Source organism: Mobula birostris, chromosome 12, assembly GCF_030028105.1.
Source record: "Mobula birostris isolate sMobBir1 chromosome 12, sMobBir1.hap1, whole genome shotgun sequence".
Taxonomy (NCBI): domain Eukaryota; kingdom Metazoa; phylum Chordata; class Chondrichthyes; order Myliobatiformes; family Myliobatidae; genus Mobula; species Mobula birostris.
In genome coordinates this window covers 76,971,203-76,996,662 of record NC_092381.1, presented here as the reverse complement: position 1 = coordinate 76,996,662, position 25,460 = coordinate 76,971,203, and the positions used below count along the sequence as shown (strand labels likewise).

General features: G+C 37.9%; 1 protein-coding gene across 2 annotated transcripts in view; it reads right to left on the bottom strand.

Moving 5' to 3' along the window:
• The window catches only part of dennd1b (DENN/MADD domain containing 1B), a 333,534-nt gene that overhangs the window by 66,462 nt on the left and 241,612 nt on the right, over window positions 1–25,460 (bottom strand). For both annotated transcript variants that reach the window (XM_072274177.1, XM_072274178.1), the window contains 3 exons: window positions 23,235–23,280; window positions 17,245–17,346; window positions 3,468–3,593 (listed from right to left, as the gene is read on the bottom strand). In XM_072274177.1, the coding sequence (XP_072130278.1) occupies window positions 3,468–3,593; window positions 17,245–17,346; window positions 23,235–23,280 (274 nt within the window). The remainder of the gene's footprint in view (window positions 1–3,467; window positions 3,594–17,244; window positions 17,347–23,234; window positions 23,281–25,460) is intronic.

Below are 25,460 nucleotides of genomic sequence, written 5' to 3'. Positions count from 1 at the left end.
AGACATCTCAAGTCTGTCACAAAATAACAGAACTTCAGTCAAAATGTTGATGAGTCAGTAAGCTTCATAAACCAAGGGTTGTATTCAGAATGTACTGAAATAAAAATAATCGATCTTAACAGCTCCATCAATGAAAATGAAGAAATAAAAATTTCCAAGAAATATTGAGTTTCTCTCGCATTTTATGCATTACTTTTTTTTCATATCCTAGCAGTTCCATTTTTGCTCAGTAAGTCACACAGATCAGAATAGTTCCAAATCAAATCCTGAGCAGCAATAATAGAATTGATCTCAGTCACACCAGTGTGAATAGGAATGTAAGTCCTCCAGAACGACAAACACAAGGGAAAATCTGGAGAAGATTTCACAGGGAGCAAGGGAAATATAATGTTCAACGTACAAAGACAAAACATAATGGAACTCAGTTCCCGAAGTCCAAAGAAAAAGGTCAGAAAAATGTGTATTGTCATTCTAACTCATGAACCAATTTATTTATCTTCATGGGTATCTGTCACAGAAAAAGATTTTTTTAATGATAAATTTCATGCATTTTGGGATATAAAGAGTTAAGGGCAGCTCCATGATCTGCTGGCACCAAAGATGCATGCTCTCTAAGTCTTCTGATAGAACTGAAGAAGCCAATACAATGCATCAACCATTTTCTTCATTCATTAGGAACTAGAATGCTTTCTAGGCTTTCGTCCCAGAGGAAACCCAATCAAGATTTGAAAATAAGCCTTTCTTTTCATTCATTGGATTACCAGCACCATGTTTTACTTAACAACTAGATCAACAACAGAATCCAAGATGGGAATGGGTCACCTTTCTTCCATATAATTGGTTCAAGGTACATTAGCTCATACTGCAGCATCCTTCCCCCCCCTCATGCAGTGATCTCTTAGTGCTCCCCATTATTAAAAAGCAACAAAACACTGGCTCAGACACGAAGAAATCTGCAGATGCTGGAATTTCAAGCAACACGCATAAAAATTGCTGGTGAACGCAGCAGGCCAGACAGCATCTATAGGAAGAGGTACAGTTGACATTTCAAGCCGAGACCCTTCGTCAGGACTAACTGTGAAAGAAGAGATAGTAAGAGATTTGAAAGTGGGAGGGGGAGGGGGAGGGGGAGGGGGAGGGGGAATCCGAAATGATAGGAGAAGACAGGAGGGGGAGGGATCTGCAAAATTGATTGGCAAAAGGGTCATGAGAGGATCATGGGACGGGAGGCCTAGGGTGAAAGAAAGGGGGAGGGGGGAAGCCCAGAGGATAGGCAAGGAGTATAGTGAGAGGGACAGAGGGAGAAAAAGGAGAGAGAGAAAAAAAATTAATAATAATAAATAACTGATGGGGTACGAAGGGGAGGTGGGACATTAACAGAAGTTAGAGAAGTCAATGTTCATGCCATCATGTTGGAGGCTACCCAGACAGAATACCCCATCTGTTATTCATTTATTATTATTAATTTTTTTCTCTCTCTCCTTTTTCTCCCTCTGTCCGTCTGACTACACTCCTTGCCCATCCTCTGGGCTTCCCCCCATCCACACTGTGCGCCAATGTAGTGCTGCAATCCTTCTAGGAACAGTGTTTAAAAATTTAATCATGATCCACACTTATCTGACACAGTGATTTCAGTACAGAGAGTTTCTGATATTGCTGGTAAATGCTTTTAAACCTGTAAGATTTTATCAACTCATCGAGGGTGGGCACAGTCAACTATTATTCTTTCTTTTTTTTAAAATCTTGACATATTGAAAAACTACACACTAAGCATATTTATTAATTAAGGAACTTCACATATGCAGAACCAGAAAGTGGCTACTGCAACACAAAAATTTTACTCAAACAATATATAATGCAGAACATCACAGATCCTGAAAGACAGAGGTCTTGCAAACTGTAATTCTACTCACTATATTTCAAAATCAATATAAGATGCAGGCAAATTCATCCATACCATCCAAAATTACTTACTCCCCCCAGTTGTTTACATAAAAAATTAAAGCCTTTTTTATCAGTTATTTTTGTAGTTATTAACTTTTTACTTCAATTATTGCCATTTCACGGAAGGAGGTTATAAACCAACCACCGAGCAGTATTTCACACATGCATGCACGCAATTTGTCAACAGCAACTAGGCATTCTCAACACCCAGTCAGAGAAAATTCCCACTTCTAGGCAGGTTGCAAACAGAATACGTCGATGTGGGGGAATTTCGATATGGCAGTTCTAAAGATATAAAACCAATTTTAAGGGAAGTTTAACACTTTTAATTAAATTGAAGTGAGTATTCCTGTTATGGGAATGATTCTCACACATACCCAACAGCATTCTTTAAAGTAACCTATATTATTCTTTCTTCCATCAATTTTCAAGTCCGCTCACCGGTTTAGTCTTTCCATTCATCATTGGATTTCGATACATTGGCTGCCAGCAGATTCAGGAGAGGCTGTAAGTCCTTTAGATATCTAACCTATGAACTCTTTTGATTCGATTACTAATTTTTCTGATGTTTGGGTGAAACTTGTTCTTGGAAATAATTCCAGAGAGTGATATGAATTATTTATATTTGTCAATTTTTATAGTAAAGATCAATGTCAGATATTTATAATCAAATAGATATGTATTATTTATTTGAATACATCATTGAAAATTACCTCGACTTACTTTCCAACTCTTCATTGATTATTTCTGTAATAGTTTGATATCTTTCCCATGGGCAAGGACAAAAAAATAATGAAACAATACATCACAAAGGACAATGGCCACTGGTCCCCACAGATAATCAACAGAACTTAACTCTAATACACAAGGTTCTCAGGCTCCTGAAAGAAAACTCCTCTGCTTCCTTCACCCAAACTCTCTCCTACTAATGAAGCAATTCCCTGACAAGTAACACATTAAGTATTTGTTAAATCTCATAGAAACACTTTAACTTAGATGAAGATCTCAGATCTCAAAAGTAAAAATTATCTGAGTATTGTGCACAGGCACTTTTGAATAAGTATAGGTCTAATGTGGTGACATGGTCTAGCATATTATAACACTTGAGATCAATCTGACATTTGAACATGTCAAATACAACAGTGGTATGAGTATTCTTCTTCAATCATTGAACAGGTCATCTTGCCAAAAGTCCTCACATAAAAATACTGTTAAAATTGTTGCATTTCTCCTAATGTAGAAGTGTAAACTTCTTGCCAGACCCGATGGATAACTAGTGGAACTTCCAGGAAGCCAAGGTGGCAAAATGGTAAAACTTTGCAGCAAATTGTTGAGCAGAATGTCAGTGTGAAGAAGATGATTCAAAAACTGATATGAAATCATGGACATGGCGCTGTAGGAGGCAAAACAGTGAAGAGCAATTTCATCATGAAACCAATTCTAAAGATTGCTCACTTCTCCAATGCATGTTTAAGTCAAAAGTTAATATAACAATGGAGATCTTTTTGTTTCTAGATACTTACAGGTTTATATCGTAGTGCATCCCGATAGGAGCCAAATAATGCTGCCTGTGCCTTAAGGAAAGCCCTGGCCACTCCATCACCAGTGGCTGTAGACTGCTTCTTTAGTTTGTATTTCAACGATGAGACCTGTAGAAAGAGAATAAATAGAAATTCTAAAAGCTACAATGAGCAATAATTGTACCAATGTGAGTGTACTTCCTGGGTATATTGGTAATCCAAAGGGGAGGCAACTCTCTCTGAATGCTTACAAAATAAAAAGAGAACAGGACTGATGAAAGCTTGCTAAGACACAGTGTGCAATGTCCAGTGTATGCAGTGACTATGGTAAATAAACCAGAGAGCAAAGAGTGATAGTGTAGCTTTAGTTTTAAAGATTTAGTTGAATAAATGTTATTAATTGTATTCATTGAATTCAGATAAGGCACGTCATGGCAGGTGTTGTGGTGCAGTTGCAGTATATGGAAACTGATGAAAGCCACTGTGATCCATGGCAACAATATTTGCAGTGCCTGCCTCAGAGTTGATGAGTTGAAGTCTCAGATTGGGAAAGCAATGACCAGAGATGGAGTATTACCATTTTGCAACCATGTCTCTATCATGGCTAAGTATGGAAATGAAATATTCCAGGCAAAATGATGTTGCCCAACATCCAACAAAGGAAGAGGATGAAGCCCAGAAATAGCTGAAAACAGTGGTGGGAATTGTTTATAGGTCCCTAAACAGTACCAGTAATTCAGGAATTGTATAAATCAAGAAATTAAAGTCACATGTAACAAGAACAATGCAACATTCCTTAGGGGAATTTAATACACATTGAGACCAAATTCCCAGTGGAAAATATAAGAAAAGGTTTTCTAGGCAAGTATCTTGCAGAAGCACAGCAGCCTAATTTTGCTCTATTATCTTATAGTCTATGGAAGCATTAAAGGAATTGTTTATTTTAGATTAAGTATTGTGTGAAGAAAAAGAGATAAATGATATCTTATGGAAAAGGGACCTTCAAAGAAGAGTGACTGCAATATGCTATATTTTACTAAAGTGGACTAAAATGATTTAGTTCTATCTGAAAATAGGATTCTAAACTTTAACAAAACAATCTATGATGATATGAAGTACGAGTTGGCTGCAGAGATTATGTTAAAACATACAAGAGTAATTGAGCAATGGCTAATACTTAAAGGATTATTACATGACTTACTGCAAATACATATTCCCCCAAGACAGGAAAAAAATATACAGTACAGGAAAAGTTGTCCAGCTGTTGCAAACATGATAAATTAAAGACAGTATTAGATCAAAGAAAAAGGCTTATAATGTTGCCAGAAAGAGCAGTAAGCTTGAGGATTGGAAAAGAAAACAGATTTTTGAGAATAATTTTGTGAGAAATAAAATAAAGATGGTCAATTCTTCAATAGATATGTAAAATGGAAAAGATCAGCAAAGCTATAGTTGGTCTCTTACATACTGAGACCACAAAAATTATATTGTTGAATAGAGAGAAATTAAACTTATACTTTTTTGATTGCCTTCATGGAAGACACAGAACACAACCCAGGAAAAGCAAACTAAAACAGATTAACAGTGCATGAAAATCTGAAAGAAACCAGCATCAGTAAAAGGAATATGCCTGACAAATGAATGAGATTGGAAACCGATGTCCCTAAGACCTCGTTATCTGCATAACATGTTATGTTTTGTAACTCCTAAACATTAAATGTATCGAAAGAAAAACACAGAGCTAGGAATAACGTGTATGCCTCTTAGTTCTATCTTTAGTGAGGCGCACACTTATGACATGGGTGGCATCATGACGTATGCCATTCACGTACTTTTACATATTATGCATAATGAATTATGTAAACAACAAAATTGCTTAATAAAGAAATAGATTTACAATATTACGCAACTATCACTGAAATATTAAATACATAACACTCCTCCCTGCCTAGCTATAAACTCCAACTCAATATAGAATGCATCTCAACTCAAACAGGTAATGCATTGCTCTGGAGTTTTATATATACATACACTGTATATACACAGTATACCATATAATGCAACTGCTATATATGCCGCCACAGCATAGTAAATTATAAATTGTCCCATTCAGCCCTAAAGCTTTCATCAATATGGAGGATTTCTTATTCTTGTGGGATAACATCTTTCCTGAAAGGTGGGGGGGGGTCACTTTGCTTGTTGAGACTTGTGGCTGTGAAACACCTCAGGTTCTGGGGCCTCCTCATTGGTAGTTGTAGGAGTTGACTCTGGGACTGCAGGAAGTGTTCTGACAGTTCTAACAATTGACTCTGCTCTCCTCAACTGATTGATGTGTCGTCTGCACAATTTCCACTGTGTATGAATGTGGTCCAGTTCTGTCCTTAATCTTTCCAAATACCCAAATTTGATCACCCCCTGTAGTCCCTCACCAGGACTGCTTGTCCAGGAGTGAAACATCAAACCTCCTTGCTTGAAGTTTTTTTTTTTGTCTCAGCTGTTTGTCCTGCATACTCCTTCTGAGATTGGGTTTGAGGAGATCCAAGCATGATCTCAAGGTACAATCCAGGAACAGTATAGCTGGTGAGTTGGTTGTAGCGTGTGATGCACTGTGATATGCAAGGAGGAAATTGGTGAACTTCTGATTCGGTGACAGTGTAGTGTGTTCTGCCAACACTGCTCAAAGTGCATTCTTAGGACTCTGGACAAACCTTAGCACCAAGCCATATGAAGCTGGGTATTAAGGTGCAGATGAATGGAATAATATGTCTTATTATATACACTTTCAGGAATGATTGAAATTTTTCAGCAACAAACCATCATCCATTCGCACTGACCAAGTGTTCTGGAACAGCAGTCCTTGAAAAGAGGCTTTTCAATACATCAACAGTGTGTGAGGCTAATGGTAGCACTTCTGACCACTTTGTAGCTGCCTCCACTACTAACAAGGAACTTGTGCCCATGAATGGCAACAGCAAAATCCAGATGAATCCCCTGCCAGAGCAATGCAGGCCTTTCCCAAGAATGGAGAGGTCTGCTGATCTACCACAGGCCATCAGTCAAAGCTTTCAGCCAACACTTCCATACTGACCACACCTAAATGTAGCTCCTTCAACAATTTAGCTTTCAGCTTGGATGATACAACTACTCTCAGTCCCCACATAAGGCAATCCTGGTCAAGGGCAATTTTATCCCGGGGCTGGTAAGAATGGGGAACTGGAATTTTTGCTGCACATTACAGCAATGTTGGGTGCCCATGTAGACCTGAGATAGTGCAGAGTCTCTTCCGGATTCCTTTTGGATTATCTCTGCCATAATACAGAGACTTTCAATTAGCATTAGGAAGATGGCGCTAAACAGCGACTCCTTTGCTTACATCTTCGGAAACAGCTCTATTTCCATCTTTAATATCTTTATTTTTCCCTTTCAGGGTTCTTTTGAAGACCCTGACCTGGAGTTACACGCAGACTTTGGTCCTTTGCAGGAATGGGACCCGTTCTTGGGGTTTCAGGACCGGCCATTATTGTTCGGTACGCCAAGGGTTTGGCCTGAGATTCCGGCTCGTATTTGGAAGCCTAAGATCTCGGGGCTCTGGAGATGGGTAGATCGAGAGTTGGTGTCACGGCAGGAGACTCGTGTGTCAGCCGGGAGGCCGGAAAATCTTTCACTGTGGGCCAAAAACCCGAGATCTTTGTGATCTTCAGGCACACAGCTTGTAAAAAGCAACAAAATGGACATTTTAACATTGTAAACCAGCAGGTTGTTGTTATGTCTCCTGCTCGCTGTGAAAATGGGGGACACCTCCCTCTCACTTATTAGGGAGAGAGAGAACCTGTAGTTTGTCGAATGCCAGATGAAATGCGATAGTCTTTGGGGTAACTACAAGGTCTGTGTCTTTGCTATCGCCTAGCTCATACTTGTGCTTGGCTGCGGGTGTGCTGTTGTTTTTGCTGGGCGTGGGAAGGGGGATCATTGTTTGTTGCTGCTTACACGCGGGGCAGGGAGCTGGGGGGGGACTCTGGGGTCTCATGTTTAACTGTCACTCATTCTTCAGGGCACTTCTCTGTTTTCGTGGATGTTTGCGAAGAAAAAGCATTTCTGGATGTATATTGTATACCTTTCTCTGACATTAAATTGGACTTTTGAACCTTTGAACATGTCAAGAGGAGTGTACTCTTTTGTAAATTTTTTCAGGTATTTCCTTTTCCAAGGGTAAACAGGTCAATCCCACCAACATTTCTATGATTAGTGGTCCTTTTGAATTTGATCTTGTAATTGTGTCCACCAAGAAGCAGAGCCCATCTCTGCATTCGTGCTGCTGCTGTTAGCGGAACACCCTTCTGTGGACTGGAAGTAGACACCAGTGGATGATGAACAGTAATGAGGGTAAACTCTCTCCTATACAAGTACTGGTTGAAATGTTTTTCACATCAAACCAGACTCAAGGCCTTTCAGTCAATCTGTGTATAATTTTTCTCTACAGCTATAAGGGAAATTGACTATGGGACAGGTGCTTCCATCACTCATTACATGTGACATGACTACACCTATACCATAAGGTGAGGCATCACAGGCAAGCTTCAGTGGAAGATATGGATGTTAATGTGTGAGTACAGAGCCTGACCTCATGATTTCTTTTGCTTTTTGGAAAGCCACCTCACACTGTTTTGTCCATTGATATTTCATCTCGATCTGTAGTAATGAGGTCAAGGTGTGGAACACATTAAGCCAAGTTTGGCAGGGCCCTGCTATAGAAATTGACAAATCCTAAAAGGAACTGTAACTGTGACATGCACTTTGCCCTTGGGGCATCCACCACTGCTTGAATTTTCTGAGCACACTTGTGTAAAATCCTTGTGCGTCAATGGTGTGACCACAGTAATTAATGCTTGGTTTAAAGAATTCACACTTGCTGTGCTGTCCTCTGAGCCCATAAACTTCTAACATTTTTAACACTGTCTTGAGATTTTGGAGATATTCCTTGTCATCCTTACTGATAACATTACCACTTAGGTAGACTGAGTGCCTGGGCAGCCTTGCAACACCTGGTCTATAGCTTTCGAATCCAAAAATAAGCCTATTGTATTGATAAAGCCCTTTGTGAGTGTTTATGGTGAAAAACACTTTGCACTCTTCTTCCATCTCCATCTGTAGGTAGGCCTCGTTAAGTCCATTTTGCTGAAGTGTTTTCCTCCAGAAAAGTTTACAAAGGTACTCTCTCTACCCTGGGTACAGGGTATTAATCTTCTTTTAGTACTGAGTTGATGGTAACCTTAAAATCACCACAGATCCTAACAAATTCATTCTTGTTGGCTTCAGAACCACTGGTGTTGTCCATGGGCTCCAATGAACCTTGGAAAGAATTCCTTCAACCTCCATATGATTTTATCACAGATGGCACAAGGAAATGGACAGGCTTTGTAAAACTTGGGTGTAGCATTTTCATTTAACACTATTTTACCCCTGATAAGTTTGATTTTTCCAGTGCCACCTTTCACATTGCTGTGGTATCACAACCTGGTATGGAAGTTGTCCTGTCCAAGACCGAAAGAAGCTGCGGAAGATCGTGAACACGGCGCAGGACATCACACAAACCAATCTTCCATCCTTGGACTCACTTCGCACCGCACGCTGTCAGAGCAGTGCTGCCAGGATGATCAAGGACACGACCCACCCAGCCAACAGACTTTTTGTCCCTCTTCCCTCCGGGAGAAGGCTCAGGAGCTTGAATACTCATATGGCCAGATCTGGGAACAGCTTCTTTCCAACTGTGATAAGACTGTTGAGCGGATCCTGACTCGGATCTGGGCCGTACCCTCCAAATATTCGGACCTGCCTCTCGGTTTTTTTGAACTATCTTACTTCCAAATTTTATATTTTCTATTTATGATTTATAATTTTAATTTTTAATATTTACTAATTTTTACTATCTTTAATATTTAATATCTGTAATCCAGGGAGCGAGAAGCACAGAATCAAATATCACTGTGATGATTGTACGTTCTAGTATCAATTGTTTGGCGACAATAAAGTACAAAGTATAAGTATCAGGCTTGATGAAGGGCTGCAGTCCCATATGTCGACTGTTCACTCTTTCCATATCCATAGACGATGCCTAGCCTACTAAGTTCCTCCAGCATTGTGTGTGTGAGCCAGTATCCAATTCCATTTTAATTAATTTGCCATTCACTTCTGGTGTAACCCTTATTACTTGTCTCTTGTCAGTTTTCACATTTTACATCTCAAGGCTACACAGTCCTGTTGCTTTCATAATTCAGATTTTTCATCAACAGCATGAAGATTAGTCCTCTTTCTGAAACTGCAATTTGACTTCTCTTCCCTGTGCAGTCCATTTATTTTTGTCTGCCCAACACGCTCTTTGTATGTGTCCTACTTTGTTGCATTTTCTGCAAGTTTTCCCTCTAAATCTGCAACGGTTTGGTGAATGTTAACCCTTGTCACAAAGGTAACACAACTGGTTCAGCCAGGCCTGTTTCTGTACATTCGATGCAATTATTTTCACGCTCACTGTCATTCCTGACTGCACCTCAGTTGAATCTCTGTCTGCAGTTCCCATTACAGCATTTTCAAATGCTCTTTTAAATGCCATTTTTGATTGCTTTCTTGCAAGATTCCACAAACTAAATGATCTCTTAGTGTAGCATTAAGCCCGCTACTGAATGGGCAATGTTCATCCCACTCAGCCACATGAACTGAAATGGATTCCTCTTCCTTTTGATTCTGCTTATGAAACCTAAAGCATTCTGCAATCAACAATTGTTTTGGTTCTTGCATTACTTTGATATTAGGAAAGCTCATTTTGGATGGTTTGGTTGGAACAGTTAAACTTCTAAAGCAAACTATTATGTCTTTTCACCTAATGCACTCAGCAAAACTGGCACTCACTTTTCATTTGGGTGTTTCATTTACTTTGAAATACTACTTAATTCACTCAGTATACAAAATCCAGTTACCTGTTTTATAATCGAATACATCTATCTTTCTGATGTAGCCAGCCATTTCTGCTTTTCTTTAAATTTATTATCACAATAGTACTCACCATTTATGAACCCATGAATATTGTCTGCTTTCTGCCTTTTTTAAAGTGAATGTCTCACTGCACTTTTTTTTAAAAACTCAAACATCTCACTGTGGCTCAACAGGTAAGTAGTCATCTCAGGTCTGCTTAAAACTTACTTGTCACCACTGTTATGTTTTATAACTCCAAAACTAATTGACAGGAAAACACAGAGCAAGGCATAACCTGCACACTCCTATACTTCTGTTTGTTCTGTCTTTTCTTACTCAAAAAATAGAATTACAGTTGCTACATTTTAGTCCATGGAAAAATCTAGAATCTTTTGAACTTTGGAGTTTGACAATGTGCGCTATCCAGAATCCTCAAAACCACCTTCTAAAAGCATGGAGGCATAAGAGACAGCAGCTGCTGGAATCTGGAGCAACAAACAACCTGCTGGGGAAAAATCTTGTGTGTTGAACGGTGGGGGGGTCAAGTGAATTGTCAAAATTTTGGGTTGAAACCCTGCATCAGGAATTCCTTGCTTGCTGTTCGACTTGCTGAGGTACGTCCAGCAGATAGTTAGTTATTTCCAAAGCATAGTGTTGTGCATTTAATATTTCAGTAATAGTTGAGTAAAATTGTAAATTTGTTGTCTGATAAAGCACTCTGTCGTTTACATAATTCATTATGGGTTATATGTAAAAGTACATGAATGGCATACGTCACTATGCCACCATGTCATAAGTGCGCATCTCGCTAAAAGTAGAAATGGAGCATATGGGACTGGGTGGTAACATTGGCATGAATTGAGAACTGAGTAATATACAACAGAGAATTTGAATAGGTTGCCTTCTTCAGTAAAAGGGTAGCAAATCTTTGGAATTCTGTTCCCAGGAGCCCGTGAAGGCTTAGTTGCCAAGTGGATGCCGACAGATTTTAAGACTTTAGGTACTCTTCATTCCTTTAACATTAGTGCCACAAAATGATGCTGAGGTCACTATGCGCTTAATAAATGGCAGGTAATATGCAAGGTGTCAAAAGGCAAACTCCTGCTTCTATTTGTCATGTTAAAATATTTTGATAGTTTTGACTTTTAATTACTCTGATACACTTCAGTGAGCAACACACCTACAGATCTTCACTGCAGTTGTGCAACATATGGCCTACCACTAAGAAGCAGCACACTCTTAGAATCACTGAACCAATCATGGCTAAATAAGTCTTATCTTTTTCCCCATTCATAACTAATTCATATTGAAGACACAGAACTCTCAATGCAGGAATGATTCCGGTGATTTGCAATGGTCGACTTTTTCTTCAGTCTCACAGTTATTTAGAAAAGAGAAAAACAGAAATAAAATCACCGCACAAATAATCGCATATAGCTGCACAATGAAATGAGACCAAATTTTCATCAAAATATAATTAGCAATAAACTGCACACTGAAAAAAAAATGAAGGCAAAAATGCAGTCAAGGGATGAGTAATGAGAAAATACAATCACTATAACTTAAATATTGAAGCTTTTTTTTCTGTGCTTCAGATAATGACTTGCTGTTTAATTACTCATTATACTTCTTTTAATAAAGATAACCAGCACAGTACAAGGCATCAGAGAAAACTAAGCACTACAGGTGATAAACCTTTACAGCAGTGACATTTTTCAGTGTAAAGTCACAGTTACTGTGATCTGATCAAAGAAAGGGACCCCCATAGGGTCCAATTACAGCCATATTTTTATGGAAAAATCATTGAGTTATGATGTTCATAATCTATGCAGAAAGGACTTTACAATATAGGTCTTTTCCCAATAGCTGTGATCTTTTCAATTTACATCAAGGCTTGATGGCTACAGATGAAAGTTTTGAAATCCAACTCATTTAGTGCTCTGGCTGCATATACCAAGCCTCATTAAGTATTTTCAATTAACTTCAGCACAGGTTGTGAAGTACATAATCTATATCTCTGTGGTGAGAAAGGTTAAAGAACATACAAATCCACTGGACTCTCTATGCCCTTTTAATTAGTATGACATGGAGGATTCATTCTGTAAACCATCAGATAACAAAATATCAGGATTTCTCAGTCTGAAAATTTTAACAGGTGCAATACACCAGTACATGTCGAGGGCAGATCCCACAAACAGTACCGTTGGGGATTATGAAGAAATAATAGGGCAATGGCAGTTAAACTATCTCAGAAGAAAGTTTCTCAGATGCCTAAGTGGAGAAATTTAATGATTTAACTGGAAACGAGGAAATGCTACATTGCCAAGGTTCGGAGATTTCAGAGCAGACTGTTTATTCCCACTTCTGTCTAAAAGGTGTCGTGTAGCAACATGCTTTTGGACAGAACAGCTACTGAAGGAAATTATACCCATTGACAACGTAATATTGAAAACCCTGTTTCGAAACACTAGAAATATTAAAACTTAGTTTAAGATCTGCTTAGTTCATTAAAAAATCTGTAAGTAACTGCCCTATTAAATAAGGCAAGGAACAAAATTAAACAGCAGCAAAACTGCTTAGACTACGCTATGTTTAAGCCTTGAATTTTGACACTGTATCATGTTATTTTGTAGCCTGAGGGTGAAGTGCCCAGCGAGTTTGTTTTTTGTCTTCTTTGGCCATTACACAGGAAGGCAGGCAGGACAGCAGACTCTTGGCTCCTGCAGACATCATTAATAAAGCAACTAAAGACAAGGGAACCCTTAATTTCCCTCTTTAGTGAGAGTAACAAACTTAAAACAACCAAAACAAAGGTTCTTGACATTTTAGCACAGGTCACCAGTATAAGCTGTGTTTCTTTAGATTTAATTCACTTTTATTTAATAGCCCACTTTCCAAGTGTTCCGAAAAATCTTATTCTTGGAAACCATTCTGGACAATGTTCTTTGACATTTATCAAAGGTTTAATGCAGAAAAAACATATTAAAAACAAGAATAAAAACCTAAATGAACATGGTTTTCAAATATAATGATTCTTCTAAATATGCAGAAAGATTTTCCTGAAATGAGTTGTACAAACTTATGTCTCAGAGGCAGAATTTCTGTGCCTGACCCCTTGCTGATGACCATAAGGTGAAGCCTTCATTGACTTGAAAGGAAATCAGGCACCATAACTATTGTTATATAACCTGATTTTCAAGCTTTCAGACAAAAGTTCTGCAGTCACATGAGAAGAATTTCAGCCGGCACGGTTTGAAACCTTCCTTACAAACCTGAATCTTATAATGATAAACTTCTTTCCTCAAGAAGGCAAGCTGAAGGATTTGCTTCCTAGGGGTCTACATGAACAGTGAATGCCATTGGAAGCAATGTTGCTGCAAAACAAATGCACCTGTGTATAATGTCAACAGTAATCCATTGTGATGATTTGGGTTTTAAGTGATATTTTTGATTAGTTACGTGCAGGGTCACATCAGAGATACACTAAAGTTGTACAGTCAGGATCAGCAAATTATGCATAAAGATGGTAGGTTGTTAGGTGTTCACCAACATCTTGAAGAATAAGCACCTTGCCTTGCACCACAGATTCAGGTCTGTATTTTGTTAATTGATGCAAAAGTCAGTATCAAATGCACATGCACTTCACATATTATCATTAAACATCGACTGTATTTTTTCTCCATAGATGCTGCCTGGCCTGCTGAGTACCTCTGGCATTTTGTGTGTGTTGCTCTGATTTCCAGCATCTGCAGATTTTCTCTTTTTTTTGACATATCATTGTTGCCAGGGTCAACAGGCAACTTGTGATCTGTTTGCCCATTTGCTACATGAGAAACAATTCCAACAATTATTTCAGGAGATTCGAAGCAATAGACAAAAATCAAATTAAATCCTGGTGAGCCCAATTTGCATTAAATTTCCCCTGATTGAAAACCAAATTTGTGTTAGGTTCTCAGAAATGTGAATTGATATTTAAAAGATTTTGAAAAAATTACAGCCAAATCATGAGAAGATGAAGGTGCAAAAATTGGTTTTGTTACTAGCATATGCCCCTTAACATATTTTGTATGGTTGTTCTCCTCCTCTTCAGAAAGTACTTTGGAAAAAATGCAGACTCAACTAATTCCTATGCAGTTAAATTAGATAGAATACCAAGGAACAGCAGTGAGTACAATTAATTTTAATGGTTTTAAGGAGGAGATAAATAACTACTCCAACATTATTTTGGTGAAATAGCTGACAGGTGATTCTTGCTTCATATCACTTCAGAGCAAACTGCAAAGATGGAAGGATTTTATTTAATACAAGGTGTGCACAGGTGGCAAGAATATGTATACTTACATTTTAAAAGTTTCAACATCTATTAGCTAATGAGGCTTGCCAGGATGTTGCCTAGATTGGAGGACTTCAGTTATGGGCAAAAATTGGATAGGGCATGCTTGCTGTCCCGCAAACTAGGAAGTTTGAGGTGGGAAATGACAGAAGTGTATAAGATTTTGAGCGGAAGAGACAGGAGTATTAAAAACAATTAGTCATGGGTTTAAGGAGAGAAGAAGTTTTAAACGGGATCTGAAGTATTTTTAGACCATAAGACCACAGATATAGAAGTAGAATTAGGCCATTTAGCCCATCGAGTCTACTTAGCTGACCCAATTTTCCTCTCAGCCCCAATCTCTTGCCTTCTCCCTGTAGCCCTTCATGCCCTGACCATTCAAGCATCTATCAATCTCTGCCTCAAATATATATAGAGACTTGGCTTCCACAGCTGCTGTGGCAAAGACTTGGCTTCCACAGCTGCCTGTGGCAAAGAATTCTGCAGATAAGAGAGTGGTTGATACCTGGAACATACTGCGAGAGGAAGTGCTGAAATAGACACAATTATTCATTAAAGAGACATTTAGATAGACACAAGTAAGTAAAGCACTGAAGGATATGGTCTTAATGCAGGCAAATGGGATTAATGCAGATCTGCAAAATGGTTGACACGGATGGAGTGGTACAAAGGGCCTACTTCACTGTTGTACAACGCTGACTCAATGACTAATGGTCTTGATTTACTCTGAAAGTAAACTGCAAGCTGTTTTGAACACAGCTTTTCCTTAGCAGAATCCACTGCAGTGACAACCAAAAGCTGCTAAGTAAGGATAATGTTACAAATAAGGAAGCCAAAAAAATGATTGCAATAGGAAATTTCCAAGTTTGCATGTTCTCACGGCTTCACCTTATAACAGTAGAACAAGGTTAGTGTTTTGTTAGTCATACTTTTTATCAATGGTAAAGTTCGTGAAACAAAATTTGATCAGGAGATTTTAGAGCTACATTAATGCAGCAACATTTCAGCAAGGAAGTAGATGAACAGGTTTTCAGTGGCTAGTCACAATTATTATTCTTCATTTGGAAATACACAGTATTTCCTAAAGCAGAATGCTATCAAGAAAAGTAATATTTCTAATAGTCCATAACTCTTAAATATTATGTGTGAATATCTGACAAGAGACCATTATTAAGATGGCAGCATACAACACAGCAGTGTGTCTACATGAAAACAGTTCAGTAATTCAGGACAACTGTGACCTGGAGACCTTTATGACAACTGAGACCAATATAAAAACTGACCTAATAATAAACTCCATATGGACTAAAATCATTGTGGTATGAACTCACATGTAACTAAACATATCTTGTAATGGCTTTACTCAAATCAGGACAATACATCATAATTTTTAAAAATTTCTTTATCTGGGAAGGGAGAGAAGAGTACAAGAATGAAAATAGTGTGCACAGACTTTTGTATATTTGATAAATTCAAAAGCAAAGCACTTACTGCTTGCTGTAAATTTGCATGTTAATTATTAGAAAAGTGTAACAAATACTCACAAATGGGTACTTCTGTATAGGTATTGTGGTGTGCTATTTACAGTTTGATTACATTTATACATTTAGTACTAATCACCTTGATTGTTAAAAAAGAAAAGTAGTGGAAGCAACACAAGATCAAAGTACAAATGCAGTTGACATCTCTTTCATCAGGCTTCATTGATAAAGAGACAGCCTTCTTTAACCGTCCAGTAATTTAGACCAGTATCCTTTTGCGCCAAGTTAAGACTATCATTTTCTTTCTAAAATGAAATCTAAGCAAAAGAGACAATTTTAAAACAAATAGGATATTTCCATTGGAAACATCTCAGTAAGTAGGTGGAAATAAATTAAAATGCACTGGAAAACTACTAATTCAAGGAAACGAATGTTTCAGAATACTGAAGATCAAAGGATCAATTTTGTGACCCCAACTGTAAAAGTATTACTTATTATATTGACCAGTGCCATCCGAGCATTAATTAAAGGAAAAAGAGCTGGCAGGTGGCAGGGAAACAGGAGCTGATAATTGGCCCCCTTCTTCTACTTGGCTTCACAACTCAACTCGTTCTTCAGCAAGAAATGCCACTAGGCAGACAGAAATGCATACTTTGTAATTTAATGATTAAGTATAAGATGAAGAGACTTACATTTTAAAAAGCTACAACTAATGAATGGAGCTATCTTTCTGATCATGAGCTTCATTTACGATTGGCTGCACAGCTCAAAACCTCTGCAGCCATAGTCAAAATGCTGAAAATAATTCTGCTTTTGCAGGAGTCAATTTACAGCTCCTGACTTTCACAAGAAAAAGTAACAAATGAGATACTACCAACCGCTTCCTCCCACTCCCATCCCCACCCTCGCATCTACCAATTTGTGATAACAGTGGAGATTTTATCACATTCGATGAGCTAATGAAATTTAAAAAAAAGCACTGCTCATTTTTTTTACTTACCACTTCGCTCGGTAGATTGTGAAGGTCATCAAATGGTGTTTCCAGTGTATTTGTATCTACATTTAATATAATCACATCTTCTAAAGCTTTACACTTCACCTTCTGTTGAATAGAAAAGAGAAATGGTTCAGCACGGTTGTAAATAAGATTGCCTCATTTTCTCAAACAGGCCTATGGCCTTAAGAGTCGTGAGGTGACAGGAAACATCATTTTTGTACAGTTGCCATGTCACCAGTCAGAAGTGCTCTCCCTGGGGACAGCATTCCATAAACTTGTGTGTGAGTGTTAACTGTCTGTATTTGGCAACTTTATGGCAGTAATACTCCTCTTACAGGTTGCAGTGCAAAGCCAGAGGGTTAAGGTCACTTCCACAAAATGAGTGACCATAAAATTGACTTTTTGTTAAATGTAAGGGCTCAATTACAACCACAGAAATTTACTTTGCACTGAAATGAAATTTAATGCAGCTTAGTAAGCATGGTTCCCAGTTCCATTTCAGAACGTTTAATATGAGTGCCAACTCACTACTTAGTAAAAGGAATTATTTTAGCAGTACTCGTACTAAGTCATCTTCATTTAAGTACACAAGGATCAACAAAAAAGGTGCAAAAACACATCAGACTGTTTACCAGAAGAAGCAGGAAGACTGTGTCTGAAAATAATTAAGTAAAGAATTATTAAATCATTATTTAGTGACTGTTTTAGAGATGAAATTACAGGGGTATGTCAAGAGAAAAAACACATTTGAGTTAAAATGGGGGTATACAATGGAGCAGATTGAAAACACTTATCAGAAGGAAACACATAATAAAAAGGTTTAGGAAGTCAAAGGTAAAGAAAAAGGCTCCAGGCTCTGACAATTTTCATTTATGGGTCCTGGTGGAGTTGACTGAGATTTTAAATGCACTCACTGAACAAGAGTTTTGCCATTTGTGGTTGGCGTGCAAAACTAAGAGGTTAAAGTCAAATTTGTCTCCACACTGAAATTAACAGATTTTTAATAGTTACGAAGCCTAAGGAACTGAATAAGTTGCAAACAGGCGAGTATGATAATGAAAGTCAAATAAAGGAAATATATGAGGGAGAAATAAATAAGAGGCCAGGAATCAGCATCAACCATGAGGAAAAAGAAGCAGGTATGAACTATAGGTGCTGCTGGCCAGGCCACTGTTGACTGCCCATCCACATTAACTGTGGTAAGCCATCCCTTTCTACCTCTGCAGTACATTGCTGACGGGTGGGACATTCCAGGATGATCACCCAGTAACATTCAAGGGTCAAAAACATATTTGCAAGACACAATATTTTCAGCTTAGAAGTAAGTTGGAAGTGGCCCATGTTCCTGCTTCCAGCAATAAAGGATGCTGTCAAAGAAACTTTGCTGATTTGTGTGTGGGGCATCTTGTAAATTAAACATATAGGGGAGCTATTTTGTTAGTTTTCCCTCATGTAGCAATTCTCTCTGCCTTATCTGATTGATCCTGAAGTTAAAAAAAACAAGGCCAAGATGAGATCCAGAAAGAAACTCAGACAAAGCTATTTTCCAAAGCAAGTTGTGGGAATGTGGAACTTGTTGCGACAAGGAGCCATTGAGACAAATATTTTAAATGGAAGCTTTTAATGGGAAATCATGCAAGAAGAGGAAATAGCAAATATGCTAAGTTAGATGATGAAGGAGGTTCAAGTGAACATAAAAAATCATCTGTACATGGATTTGCTGTGCTACCTGCTTTTGTATTTGCTTTGTATTTTCTAGAATGCCACAGAAAAACAAACTGCTGCAGATCTTAATTAGATACAAGTTTTGAAAACAAAACTTTGAGGAAGTACAGATGCAAGAGAAAGCTTGTGAATACTTTGCAGTTACCTGGTTTTCTGCATTAACTATTCATAAAATGTCGTCTGATCTTCATCTACATCACAATAATAGACAAACACAATCTGCCTAAACAAATAACACACAAAAACTTGTACTTTTCATGTCTGTATTGAACACATTGCTTAATCATTCACAGTCCAGGCTGGAAAAAGTATGTGAACCGTTGTATTTAATAGCTGGTAGAACCTCTTTTAGCAGCAATAACCTCCACCAAACATTTCCTGAAGCTGCTGATCAGACTTGCACAATGGTGAGGAGGAATTTTAGACCATTCCTCTATACAAAACAGTTTCAGTTCATCAATATTTCTGGGACACCTTACATTAACAGTCCTCTTCAGTTTATGCCACAGCACCTCAATTGAGTTAACGTCTGGACTCTGACTTGGCCATTCCAAAAAACAAACTTTCTTCTTTTTAAGCCATTTTGTTGTTAATTTACTTGTGTTTCAGATCATTGTCTGGTTGCATCATCCAACTTCTATTAAGCTTTAGGTGACAGACTACTACACTGACATTCTCCTGTAAAATGTCTTGACACAATTTTTTGACACAACGATTGCAAGCTGTCCAGGTCCTGAGGTAGCAAAGCAGCCCCAAACCATGATGCTCCTCTTTCCACCATGCTTCACAGTTAGAATGAGGTTTTGGTGTTGCTGTGCAATGCCCCTTTTCCTCCAAACACAGCGGTGTGCATTTCTGCCAAAAAGTTCAACATTTGTCTCATCTGTCCGCAGAATATTGTCTCAGAAGTTTTGTGGAACATCCAGGTGGTCTTTTGCAAACTTGAGTTGCAGCAATGCTTTTTTTTTTTGGCGAGCAGTGGTTTCCTCTGCCATGTCCTTCCATGAACACCATTCTTGTTCATTCTTTCTATTATAGTGGACACAAGTTCTAGAGACTTCTGCCCGTCTTTTGCTGTTACCCTTAGGTTCTTTTTCACCTCCTTCAGCATTGCATTTTGTGCTCTTGGTATGATCTTTGCAGGATGCCCATTCCTAAGGTGAGTAGCAACAATACTGAATTTCCTCCATTTGTAAACAATGTCTCTTACTGCAGACTGATGTATGCTCAGGTCTTTAGAAATGCTTTTGTAGCCTTTTCCAGCTTCATGCATCTCTACAATTCTTGTAAGGTCCTCTGAAAGTGTTTTGATCAAAGCATGGTGCACATAAACAGATCTTTCTTGAGAAGAACAGGCTGTGTTAGTAACCTGACTTTGTGTGTGTCTTTTTTATAGGGCAGGGCATCTCAACAACCCACACATCCAATCTCATCTAATTGACTGGAATAACTGACTCCAAATAGCTTTGTAAAAGGCATTAGCCTAGTGGTTTATGTACTTATTTGAACCTAGACTTTGATTGTTTAAATGGTGTACTCAGTATTGACGAGAAGAAGTACCATTGTTTGTGTGTTATTAGTTTAGGCAGATTGTGTTTGTCTATTATTGTGACTTAGATGAAGATCAGACCAAATTTCATCAGTAATTAATGCAGAAAACCTAGTAATTGTAAAGGGTTCACAAACTTTTTCTTGCCTGAACAGAAAACGTCTGAAAGAAAAAAAAGGTCCACTTTGGTGTGAATACAAATGCAAACTTTGGGCTGGAAACTGAAATCCATGTCCTACAGTTTGCTATGTATTTGCATTGAAATATTCATGTAATATCGAAGCAACCTACCTAGCTTAAATAATTCTAGTTTCAGGCACAACTGCAGTTTCCATCCCTGTGTCTGTCCATTTGAATGAAGGAAAGCAGCAAGGCCTCTATTTTCAAAGGTATCACTTAGTTGCACTGGTTCAGGAGTGTAAGCTGTTGAGGGTAGTGGAATCTCTTCATATCTTCACATGATTTGAGAGTTTCAACTGTTTCCCAGCAGTAGAAAAAAAAATCCATTCCTAAAAAAGATCTGCTCTGTATAACCACAAACAACAGAAAATCTGTAGATGCTGGAAATCCAAGCAACACACACAAAATGCTGGAGGAACTCAGCAGGCCAGGCAGCATCTATGGAAAAGAGTACAGTCAACGAAGGGTCCTGATGAAGAGTTAGCCCGAAATGTTCACTGTGCTCTTTTCCATAGATGCTGCCTGGCCTGCTGAGTTCCTCCAGCATTTTGTGTGTGTTGCTCTGCATAATGTGCATTTTAATCCAGTTTTAAAACATCACATGATGTTTCCCTGGTTGCAGTCTCTTAAACCTGTTGTGTTTAACATAAGTGAATAATCAGTATGCAAGCTGAAATATTAAATTTTGAGACTGTAATGAAGATATAAATGGGCATTGGTTTCCTTTTCCTTTTACATGGATGGTTTAAATCATTTACACGGCTTTCAGGCCAAATCATGCTCATCTTAAATTTGGGCATATTGTAACAGAAACAGATAACTTCTAGGTTGTGCACATGGAAGTGAAAACCAGACCTTAAAGTCTCTGCACCAAGCAAAGAGTATTCAATATTACAGAGAATTAGAGGTGAAAGCTAGCTGATACAGTGTACTGGGAAGTAACTGGTGCAACAGAGCAAAACATGTTAAATTGCCAATGACAGCACAAAAACTATTTGTGTCAGTAATTTAAGTTACTTTCACCACCACACTGATTCAGTGTCTTCAACCTCAAGCATTAGCTCTGCTTCCAGCTTTGCCTGATCTGCTCAGATTTTTCAACTTTTTTTTTGTTTTTTATTTCACCTCTCTACCTTTTGGCTAGAACAAGTCAAGTTTGCCCTTAACCTTCACGTGGATATGTTAAATTGCCAGAATGCATTGTGGCCAGAAGCATTCAGGAGGCATCTAGACAGGGGCATGCCAGGCAAGATATTGAGGGATATGGACCACATGCAGGTAGAAGTGCATTTTAAATTAGAATCATGGTTGGCACACACATGATGGCTGTTTCTGTTCCTGTGCTCTGCCACGTTCATGTGGTTAAAAGGCAACCCAATAATACAGCTCAGAGAACATAAAAGCAGTCCTGTTTCTCCACTCAGGTGAAAATCGTGTTTTATAATTTGCACTTCAAGGTGCCTGCACCAACTTTTGCAATCTCAGATCCTGCCAGCAAAAGACAGAAAGTGTTTTCTACTCATATATTTTAGGGATCTGATGTCAGAAGCATATATTCTCAGATCACGTATGGTGCAGATTAATCTGGAGTACTTCTCCTTTTATTCAGATATAACAGTGTGCCACAGAAAGCTTAATCTGGTACACCAGAGTGATGACTTTACTCTCTCCCACCTGCCCAACGGTCTCCTACATCATCCATCATGCTTCAAACCTACTGGGCAATGAATTGAGCAATGGCAGAGGAGACCAGTTCAGCTCTGAATATATTACAAAATGAAATAATAATTTTCTCACTTAAAATAGCTTGAACACATCACCTAAAACACTTCCACACAGAATTTTTGACAACATTCATATGGAATACACTGTTTCAGTAGTTAAACAAAACTACCTCAAGAAAAATTCCAAACATGGAATACAACTACTTTGTATTCCAGTTAATTTTCTACACTCTAAAATTAGTCAAGGCTACTCTGTAATCTAATGTCTGGTTTTTATTTTTTTTCTAAACTTTCTATGAACAATTCAAGATTAATGCCTTCATATCTAAACAATTATAGGCACCACATTTCCACTACTTCTATAATACTACCCACAGTGATATTATACCAAAACTCAAAGCATGGTAAGAAACTCTGCAAGCCCATCTTAACACCAGGGAATATGTTTGTATATTCCACAGTGGGTAATGTTCCTAAAAATCTAAGCACAGAAACATTAAGCAAAATAATTAAACAAAGAGCAGTATACTATTATAATACAAAATTGTTTTCTAAAATTAAGTATTTTCTGTTTCCCAAAATATCACAAAAGCGTTCCCATTTGTCATACCCAGGATCTTTCTCCCCATCAGTAAAGTATATTATTGCACACCGTCAACATTCGCAACACAAGGCAGTGACAATATTGTTGGCACGATGTCTCTGACATTTAGTCAACATTTGCTTCTGCCCTTCAGGCCACGTAATAAGATTTCTATTCTATGACTTAACATGTGCTCACGTCGCTAAATATAGTTTAGAAACATTCAACTTACTTCCATTAAGCTCGAGTGAAGGCCAATGAGATAGGGCATTGGGGCACTGGAAAAGAAAACAAATTCTTAAGCGCTTATAAGCAGATCACAATGACTGAGTATCAAGGCCTGCATTGTTAGTCAACCAATGTGTTTTTAACATGAGACTAGTGGAATACATAGCCCCACCCAAAAACCTTTCACAAAGCGAGCTCCACACCTCGACTGTGGATAAACAAGTGGGAGATACACTTACATAGGAAATGAGAGAGAATTAATAATCAGTAAGGAATAGGGGAGTTACGCTAGTGCCTAGATCAAATGAAGGAGTTGGGATGATGTGCACAGCTGTCAGGTTTTCTAAAATAATTAGATATGATGAAAAACAGATTTGGAAACTTGAGGACATAACTTTTAATTGTAAATACGTATTTGCAGCGCAGAAGGATTCTAGTAATGCATCGCACAAAATCTTTCCATGAGAGCATGGAGCAATATTGTGGTTTTGCATGCACACACGTGCATTAAATGGATAAAATTAGTGAAATATGAAATAATGCTTCTTTGGCATGCAAATTATAACAGAAATGGGCAACTATTAACAAGGCTTGTTCTTACTGAAGGATATTATTTGTTAAAAATGCAATTTCCTATGGCAATTACTGTCCTTACATTATGTAGAGCAAGTTAAATGATAAATAACTACTCTCATTTTATAAAATAAGGTTTGTAGAAGCAGTGCCATTGTATGTGCATTTATGCTGTAAGCAGTGGCTTCTCCATTAGAAAATGAAGTGAAAAATTGCTTCAGAACAAGAACCAACAAATGATCAATTTAATATGGGGTTCTGAGACTCATTTCCCAGCACAATATTGCATCACTGTACTGACAACTCCTTCACTGTTTTTGTTAATCCACAGCATGATAGGTGGCTTCTGAAACAACTATGTCTGGCATCAGCAATTAACACTGACAACTGCATGTGTTTGATATTTCACACAGAAGTATTAGGATATTCGTCTTTATGAAAGGAGAGGAAATACTTCTGATTAAATTTGAAGTATTCCATTACTTAGGGGCAAGGGCAAAATTGTCCTTCATTTCCAGGCAGCATGCTGTTCTTTCTAGTTCCCGCTTTTAAAAAAAAACAGAATAAATTCAGAGAAGCTAAGATGTTCATAAATGGCTAAAATGCTTCTCTCAGATATTAACAGAACACAGAATTCAGTCTCTAGCTAATAACATTTTAATCTCTATTTTTGAACAGTCATGACTAGCTTAATTTGTGTAAACAGCAACATAAACCCTGCCAGCAAGGTAATCCCAGAATAGTTCTCCATTCCCTAATGAATCTGCAAGACTGGCATTGTGTCCTATATGTAGTCCTGCGTTTAAATACAATAACTTCATTATGTATTTACATATGTAATTAATAGTTTTAGGTTTTGATTTTTTATGTTTACAATCTTTTCATGAATTATCTATTATATTCCACAATTTAACAGTAAATTAATAAGGTTACAACACTATTAATACACTTACTAGCTTTAAATGAAACTATGAATAAAGTAACAGAAGAAATGTAACTATAACATCTTTTAAATAATCTGAAAACAAGTATTTTTTGGGCAGGGTACATATAAAGATCATTTTAGGTCAATATTTGTGAATGTCACTGGCAAGGCTAGTGTGCATTGCCCGTCCATAATTGCCCTTGAACTGTGGAGGCAATTAAAAGCCAACTATGCCAGTGGTTCTGGAATCACATATCGGTCAGATCAGATAAGGATGACAGATTTTCTTCTCTGAAGGGACACCAGTGAACCAGATGAGTTTTACGACAAGCGGTTTTATGGTCACCACTACTGACAATAGCTTTTCATTCCAGACTTACTTAATTATTTGAATTCCCCAGCTGCTGTGGTAGGATTCAAGCTCGTGTCTCTGGATCAGTGATCCAGAACTCTGGTTACTAGTTCAGTAACTCAACCACAATGCAGCACAAGGCCTCATTAACACCATTAACACAAGATGCAATAAATAATTGCATGCTATATTGTTTCTCCCTCCTCCTGGCCCCACCAAGCATTTATAATCATATTAAACCAACTGATGCATATGCTTTAATGGAAGCAGTTCTTCCCACTCAAATCACTATGGTTTATAGCTGATACAACACTGATTAGAAAGTCCATCTGTCAAATTTCACAGTAAAATAAAAAAATAAATTTACACTATTTACATGA